The 8,114-nt window shown below is 63.3% G+C and overlaps 1 protein-coding gene across 1 annotated transcript; it reads left to right on the plus strand.

Moving 5' to 3' along the window:
• Window positions 1–954: 954 nt before the first annotated feature.
• Window positions 955–7,322, plus strand: LOC142037686 (uncharacterized). Its single transcript, XM_075042167.1, has 18 exons — window positions 955–1,088; window positions 1,454–1,615; window positions 1,710–1,829; window positions 2,076–2,243; window positions 2,777–2,818; window positions 2,978–3,062; window positions 3,171–3,224; window positions 3,517–3,583; window positions 3,661–3,749; window positions 4,115–4,309; window positions 4,536–4,697; window positions 4,782–4,891; window positions 5,229–5,424; window positions 5,652–5,769; window positions 5,927–6,069; window positions 6,514–6,605; window positions 6,694–6,858; window positions 7,242–7,322. Exons 1-18 carry the CDS (start codon window positions 955–957, stop codon window positions 7,264–7,266), a joined length of 2,127 nt encoding a protein of 708 aa, XP_074898268.1. The 3' UTR covers window positions 7,267–7,322.
• Window positions 7,323–8,114: the final 792 nt, after the last annotated feature.

An 8,114-nucleotide genomic window follows, 5' to 3' on the forward strand; every position in this document is an offset into this window, starting at 1 on the left:
AAGCCACATCATTGCCAGTATTTGGAATAAAAAGAAGAGGTAATGGAAATAGTCTTGACATTGTCTTTTCATTTGAGACTTGGTATAAATACTTGCAACATCACTGTCATTCAAGTCCTTCCTGTTCAGACTAGACCCATCTTTTTCACATTGTTTCTGTGCTTTTGCCATTTCCACCACTCCAGCCTACTCTGACCTTAAGCAAGTCTCTCCCTGTATCTGTTCCCTTTCTGTAAAATGTGGGTGATAGTACAGCAAGCCTGCAAGGAAAAAATGCCCTAGATGAACATTATCATAGTAGGTGCTGTGAACATAGTTTAAGGAAATATGCTCTAAGACACAACGTGAATTCAGCTTTAAAATGGCTACGATCACAGGTTGATGTAAAATTTCTGTTCCAGTTGCCCTTGGCTTTTTTGGGTGTTTCAGAATCAGATTCCAATGAAGGACACTGCAGCAATACGCAATACAATGTGGCTGAGGGCTTGCACGTGCTGGTTTACATCAGTGCCCTTTAGTATGTAGGGCTGGCTGCCAGTCAAAGGCTCCCTTCATCCAAGCTCAAATTAACTTCATGTTGTTCAGAAATGCCCACTCTGCATGTATCTGCTGCTTCTCCTCTCTTGTTTAAACTAATGAGGACAGAGCCTGCACATCTTGTTAAAAGTTTGCTGTAGTGTTCACAGTCAGATTCTTGGTGAGGCTTGAAAGGAAACCCACCTAAATTAAGGCCAAGCACACAAGCATTTCCATAACAGTTTCAGATATGACCAGGTAACCTGAACTTATTATTATATTTGATAAGAAAAGGGGATCCTGTATTCATAGAGGTACTGGGAATGTCAAAGCATATCCTGGAAACATGAAGGACATGAAAGTGATTGGAACTAGGAGACAGCATGGATTCAGCAAGGGAAACACTGCTTGCCCAAACTGACAACCATCTATGGTGAAATGACTGGCTTGGGAGATGAGGGGAGTGCAGTGGCCGTTGTCCACCTAGACGTGAGGAAGCCTTTGTGCACTGTCTGCCAGAACAGCTTCATGGAGAAGCTGAAGAAGCATGGACTGGCTCAGCAGACAAGGAGGTAGAAGGAAAACCAGCTGAGCGGCTGGTCCCAGAAGGGGCTGACTGGCGGCACCAAGTCTAGTGGGAGGCCAGGAGCCAGCGGTGAACCCCAAGGCAAAAGGCACTGCCAGCAGGTTGAGGGAGACAGTCCTTCCCCTCTGATTTGTGCAGCCCAGGGGTCCCCAGTGCCAGGCAGAGGCGGCCATATTGGAAAGAACTCTCCCCCCGGTGCCCCTCCCACTTTCCGTTGGTCTTAGAATGTTGGTCGTTGGGCTCAGAATGTTGGTTGTTGGGCTTAGAATGTTGGTCGTTGGGCTCGGAACGTTGGTCAGTTGGAGCCCACGGCCGCCAGAGACAGCAGCACGGAGCTGTGCTGGCACGCAGGAGCGCTGGGAGGAGGCAGGATCTGGCCGAGCAGCACCTCGCCGGCACCGGCACCTCGCCTCCCATCCCCGCTGTCGCCGACTGGCCCGCGTCCTCGGTCCACGGCGAGGGTCCTCCTCTCCCGGGCAGGATGGGCCAGGCCAACTGCTGCTGCGGCTCCAGGTGGGCTCTCCCTGTGCCTCGGGGGCACGGCCGGGACCCGCGGCAGCGGCGGCGGCGGCGGCCTTTCTCATGCCCGCCGCTCTCTGCTCTGCAGGGAGGCTCTCACCGACGCCGAGCCGGTGCTGAGCACGGACGTGCGGCTGACCCGGGGCCGCAAGAGGAGCGAGAGACGCCTTCTCCTCCTCCAGGAGGAACTGGTGATCGCCAAGTTGCAGTAAGACCCTCGGAGCCCAGCTGCCTTTCCCCCAGCCCTGGCCCTGGCCCTGGCCCCGGGGCAGGGACACCCCGGCCCCAGCCCCAGGCCCCGGCCCCTTGGTGGGTGCTGGAGGCGCCCATCGCTGTCCGTCCGTCCGTCCGTCCGTCCGTCCCAAGGGCAGGCGGGGGACAGGGCTCTGCCCGGGGGGACCCCCAGGAGGCCACCTCCAGCTCACCGCCTGCCTCTCCTCTCTGCTCTCTGCAGCCGCGGCACCAGCCTGCGCCCACAGCTCCGCCTGGCCCTGGACCAGCTGTGGGTGCTGAGCGGCGGAAAGGAGGCGGCGGGGGACGAGGAAGAGGAGGAAGGCGGCGATGAGGACGGGACCTCCATCCTCCTCGTCTGGCCCAGCGGCTCCTGCGTCGCCACTTTCCCGTGAGTGCCACGGCCGGGCGGGAGACGTTCCCAAGCACGCCCGCGCCATCGTGAGAACGGCCTCTGCCCTGCGTGCAGAGCCTGGGCAGGGAGCGAGCAGCACGCCGGCAGGGAGGGATGGGGGCGTGGGCAGGTCCCGCATCCCCTTTGGGTCCCCAGAAGGGGAGGGCGAGAGCAGCTGCTCTGGCAGGACACGGGGAGCCAGGGCTCGGGCAGCGCCTCCTCCGTCCTGCCCCAGGGGGCTTCGTCCCGCTCCGGCGTCCTTCCTGCCCCGCGGAGCTTCGTCCCGCTCCGTCCTGCCCCGCGGGGCTTCGTCCCGCTCCGGCGTCCTTCCTTCCCCGCGGGGCTTCGTCCCGCTCCGGCGTCCTTCCTGCCCCGCGGGGCTTCGTCCCGCTCCGGCGTCCTTCCTGCCCCGCGGGGCTTCGTCCCGCTCCGGCGTCCTGCCCCACGCGGCAGGGCTGCGCAGGCGCCCGCCTCTGCCCACGGGCTGGGGGGCAGCGGGGCCTGACGCTGGTTCTCCTCTCTTTCTGCAGCTCCCGGGCGCTGAAGGAGCTGTGGGTGGGCACGCTGCTGGGGTAAGCCGCGGGGATGCTGCAGGTGCAGCCGGACGGGGGAACGCAGCTCCCCAGCTGGGGAGAGGTGCCCCCGCGGCTGCCGGCAGCTCTTGCCGCACGAGGGAGAAGAGGCGGCTCGGGGCTCAGCCAGCTCTCTCCCTGCCCCTTCCCGGCGCACAGGACACCCGAGGGAGCCAAGAGAGCCCGGGGGACGGCTGTCCCGTCCGTCAGGCTCCTGGAGAAGGAGCTGGGCCGCCGCCACGCCGTGAGTGCCTGCCCGGTCTGGGCTCTGCCCCCGAGCCCTGGTCCTCCAGCCGAGCGAGCGGCAGAGGCATCGCTGCTCACCTGCCTCCGCTCCTTCTCTCTTGCCCAGCGGAGGACGTTCAGCGCCGGGAGCCTGGAGAGGATGGTGGAGGGCCAGGCCGAGGTGAGAAGGGCCGCCTTTCGCCCGCCTCTGGCACGTGCGGCCAGTGGGGTGAGGGATGGAGGGAAGGGTGGTGCCGCTCGGGGAGCGGAGAGGGCTGGGGAGCCGCCGGGAATGCCGGCACATCCTGGCCGGCGGTGCTGGGGGGAAACCTGCCCCGCGGGGCAGAGAGCCCGGGAGGGCAGAGGGTCCCGGCTCTGCCGCGCTCAGGCTGCCGGTGCCGGCTGGCAGCTCGCCGGGCCGGCGGCCCGTTGCGCCGCGGGGCTGCTCTCTGAGCGCAGCCTGGTTCTTGCAGGCTGGTCCCAAGCAAGGGCCTCCGACGGTCCCGCCGAGCAGCGGAGGGGGACTTTGCCACGCACCGGGTGAGTTTCGGGAAGAACGGTGAGCTCCTGCAAGCGCTGGAGCTGTGCTCACTTGTCCCTCGAGTGTCGCCATGCAGGTTGGGCAGCCCGAGGCAGGACGTCACCTCCAGGAGGAAGGACGTCACCTCCAGGAGGAAGGACGGACGTCACCTCCAGGAGGAAGGACGTCACCTCCAGGAGGAAGAAGGACGTCACCTCCAGGAGGAAGGAAGGACGTCACCTCCAGGAGGAAGAAGGACGTCAGACACCCGCTGGGCAGCGGCCGCTGGACGTGGTTCTGCGGGGACACGGAGCCTCTGCTGCTGCCCACAGCTTGGAGGAGGACAGGGCGAGGGCTGGGCCAGGCTCTCCTCTCCTGGTGGCGTGCCGGCTCTCAGGAGCCTCCCGACTGGAGCTGCTGAGCCGGAGCTCAGAGTTCCAGCTGCTGGCTCCCTGCCCGTCCTGCTGCACCGCTCAGCACCACGCTGCGGGCAGGGCAGGCCCCGGGAGCACTGGCCCGGCGGTCTCCGCTGACGGGCTCTTGCTCGGCTTTCCTTTGCAGCAGGAGGGAGCAGCAGCAGCAGGAGGAGGAAGAGGAGGGGGCTGCCCTGGCCCTTTGCTCGTCGGAGGACCCCGGCCGCTGCCCAGGCGCCAGGGCAGGCGGGCTCCGGCTGCAGCAGGGCGCTCTTTGGCCAGCCCCTGGCAGCCCTCTGCGGGGAGGACGGCTCCCTGCCCCGGCCCATCCAGGTAAGCCAGCCTGGCCGGGGGGGTCCCCAGCCCTCCAGATGCTCCCTAGAGGCAGGCGGTGGGAGCCCTCCCTCCGGCTGCTCCACAGGGCGTCCCCAGGAGCTGCGGGGATGGCGGCTTGGGCTCTTCACCCCCAGCGAGGAGCCCGCTCTGGGGCAGTGCTCTGGCCACCGCTGGCGGAAGGCAGCTCCTCGGCCAAGCAACTGTCCTCCTGCCTCTCCCGCAGGAGCTGCTGGCTGTCCTGCGCCGGGAAGGACCCTCGACGGAGGGGATATTCCGCAGAGCCGCCGGCGGGACCGAACTTCGGGAGCTGCGGGAGGCCCTGGACCGCGGCGCACGCGTCGACCTGGGAAGCCAGCCTGCGCTCCTGCTGGCCGCCGTCTTGAAGGTGAGCGCTTCTGACCTGCGGCTGGAGGAGCTCCTGGCCGGCCTGGCAACTTCAAAGGCTCACCCGGAGCCCTTGGCATTGCAGGACTTCCTCCGAAGCATCCCCGACAAGCTGCTCGTCAACAGCCTCTACGAGGACTGGATGCAAGCCATGGAGAGGACCGGCAAGGAGGAGAAGCTCTGCGAGCTGAAAGCGTAAGTGCGGGCAGCAGCCCGCCTGTTGAGCAGGGACGGGGAGAGACTTGCCTGCAAAGGGACGGTCTCCTTCCAAAGCTGCGTCTTCTGGCAGCTTGCTGTTGCTGGGGTGGGCTTAGATTTCGGGGAAAGGGCGTGGAGAGGGAGCCTTCCCTTGCCTGGGCTTGGGTGCAATCAGGAGCTGGGAAGCAACGCCGTGCGTCCTTCCTGAGGTGCAGGAGCACCGACCGCTGGCTGAGAGCACCTGGAGCCGCCGGCTCCCCCCTGCCTTGGGCAAGCTTCGGGGACGGCTGTGGGCAACGTCTGCTCTATTCACGTCGAGCTCCCGTTCCCTCAGGGTGGCCGAGAAGTTGCCTGCAGCCAACCTCCTCCTCCTCGAGCGGCTGCTCTCGCTGCTCCAGCACGTCGGCCACAACGCAGCCACCAGCAGGATGACCGCCAGCAACCTGGCCATCTGCCTCGGGCCAAACCTGCTGAGCCCACCCGACGAGGACCTGCTCCCGCTCCAGGCCATGCTGGAGGTGACCGAGAAGGTGCGCTGTGTTGGCAAGCCGGCTGCAGCCTTGCCGGCCCATCAGAGCTTGGCTGCGCAGAGGTCCCTGGCTGCCTCCTCCCTTGAGCAAATGCCGGTGGGGCGGCTGCCCGCAAAGGCAGCCCCACAGCCACAGCCGTCTGTGCAGAGGCAAGGGGCGCGAGTGGGAAAGGCTGCTTGGGACAACTTCAGGCAGCTGGGTTGAGACCAAGGGCTTGGTGTGTGCAGGTGAACACGCTGGTGGAGTTTATGATTGAAAATTGCGGCGACATCGTTGGGGAGGAGGTGGCTGGCCGCTCCCCTCCATCAGCCGGGGAGTCGCCAGCCCCCACGGACGGAGCCACAGGTATGAGGAGGAACTGAGGGCTGTCCCAGGCTGGGGCTCGGGATACCAGAAACCTCAACGGCAAGAAGAAAACCGGTGTAGGGCTTGGGGTGGCTTTTGCTTTACTTCCGTGCCTTACTTCCAAGGCGTCACTGCTGCACATGGTTTTGCTTTCTAGAGCTGCCTTTGGAAGAGCAAAGTGGCCCTGCAGGCAGAGCAGACCAGGGCCACCAGGCAGAAGCCATTCTGCACGCATCCCCCTCTCTGGACGTCCTCAAAGGAGCTGGGGGAGACACGGTGGCGGAGTCCCAAACGACAGAGGTATGTCAGCTCCGCTCCACAAGCACCGTGACAGCGTCTCTCGGGTAGGAGGGTAGTTTCTGAGGAGGCCAAGTAGCTGCTGGGCCTCCTCCGGCCAGCCGACGGCTTGTGCGTTTGGGGTTCCTCCTCCTCCTCCCCCGCGGAATCGTACGTTGTGCGGAAAACTGGAAAGGTCCTTTCTCAAATGCGTTAGGCATGGGCTTAATCCAACCAAATACCTACAAAAAGACAGCGGGGAGTAGCTGCCAACTTGAGAGGGCTTTTGCTCAGATCCTACTTCATCACAGTTTCATCAAGTCTGTTTTGGGGCGGGGGGACTGTGCGAAACGTGGACGATGCAAAGCAGCATCTTCCCCGGAGAGCTAAGGTGGCAATTTGGCAAGCAGTGCCTTACTACTCCAGGCCGTCCCTTGCCACCCCTTCACTCCGACATTTCTGGTTTAGGCACCTCCAGCTTTGCCTGCAGCCACCCTCGAGAGCACGGCAGAGCCCCTGCTACGCCCGCAGCAACTGGGCAGCCTTTCAGAGGAAAGAAGGTAAAACGAGTCACTTTTTGGCTTAAAATCAGAACTGTCCCCGCTGCATCGTGGCCTTACCTATCTAAGCACACCGTGGGATGGAAAGGTTTGCAGGCTCTCCCCGGGACGAGGAAAAGAGAAGAAACCGAAGGAGGACACAGGCCTGGGGAGATGAAGGCTGTGCCGAAAACAAGAGGAGGAAGAGAGAAAAGGGATCGGGGGATCGCAAACGGAAGAGATGCAGGAAGGTCCGGCAGGTCAGGAAGCCCAGGTGTGTACCAGGCTCTGCTGCCCATCTTTCCCAACTCTCAGCACTGCTCTAAGTCAGGCCAACCCGCTGGCAAGGCACGGCGAGGGATGGTGCTGCGCAGGGTCTGGCAAGAACCCCGTGGCCGCTCCCCAGGGGCTCCCCATCGAGCCCTGCTGCGTGGCACAGGGGCCCTGTGCATCTCTGCGCGCGCACAGCTCTCTAAGGGCATTCCCCGTGGGGATAAGGCGCCAGAGCCCTCCCCTCGGCAGTGCCAGCCGTAGCTCGCTCTCTTCTGGGCTAGGAGCAATTCCTCGTCAGCGGTGTTCCCCAAAGAGAGGGCAACCAAACCCTGCCTCTTCCTGCCGCTGTGCATTCAGCAGCGCTCTCTGCCTCTGTCCTTGTAGGTGCCGTTTTCCTGGTACTGGCTGAACCCCTGTGAGCCCTGGGCCCGCCCCCCCCCGCAGTTGATGTTCTCAATAAAACGGTTTTTCTCTCTTCTGACTGTGTCCGCTATCGGCTGTTCTGGAGCGGGCAGCTGCTGTTTGGGGATGACCCCTCGGGGAGGACTTTGGGATCGTGCCTTGTCCCAGCATCCTTGCCGGCGGGCACGAGGGCTGAGTTCAGGTGCTTTAGGAGTGAAAGCAAGGCACAGAGTTGCACAGGAGGGTGGCGGTTGGAAGGGAGCTGTGGAGGTCGTGCAAGCCCTCTGCTCAAGCAGGCTCCCCTAGAGCAGGTTGCCCAGGACCCCGTCCTGGTGCGTTTGGGCTATCATCTCCCTTAGAGCAGGTTGCCCAGGACCCCGTCCTGGTGCGTTTGGGCTACCTCCCTTAGAGCAGGTGGCCCAGGACCCCGTCCTGGTGCGTTTGGGCTACCTCCCTTAGAGCAGGTGGCCCAGGACCCCGTCCTGGTGCGTTTGGGCTATCATCTCCCTTAGAGCAGGTTGCCCAGGACCACATCCTGGTGCATTTGGGCTATCATCTCCCTTAGAGCAGGTTGCCCAGGACCCCGTCCTGGTGCGTTTGGGCTATCATCTCCCTTAGAGCCGGTTGCCCAGGACCATGTCCTGGTGCGTTGGGGCTACCTCCCTTAGAGCAGGTTGCCCAGGACCCCGTCCTGGTGCGTTTGGGCTATCATCTCCCTTAGAGCAGGTTGCCCAGGACCCCGTCCTGGTGCGTTTGGGCTATCATCTCCCTTAGAGCAGGTTGCCCAGGACCCCGTCCTGGTGCGTTTGGGCTATCATCTCCCTTAGAGCAGGTTGCCCAGGACCCCGTCCTGGT

Source organism: Buteo buteo, chromosome 12, assembly GCF_964188355.1.
Source record: "Buteo buteo chromosome 12, bButBut1.hap1.1, whole genome shotgun sequence".
Lineage (NCBI taxonomy): Eukaryota > Metazoa > Chordata > Aves > Accipitriformes > Accipitridae > Buteo > Buteo buteo.

Bases quoted from the DNA above. Each gene is read 5' to 3' on its own strand.
- LOC142037686 (XM_075042167.1), top strand. From the start codon at position 955: ATGACTGGCTTGGGAGATGAGGGGAGTGCAGTGGCCGTTGTCCACCTA. The intron at 2,819-2,977 runs GTAAGCCGCGGG...CCCGGCGCACAG, and splicing joins TGGGTGGGCACGCTGCTGGG to GACACCCGAGGGAGCCAAGA. The intron at 3,584-3,660 runs GTGAGTTTCGGG...GTCGCCATGCAG, and splicing joins GGGACTTTGCCACGCACCGG to GTTGGGCAGCCCGAGGCAGG.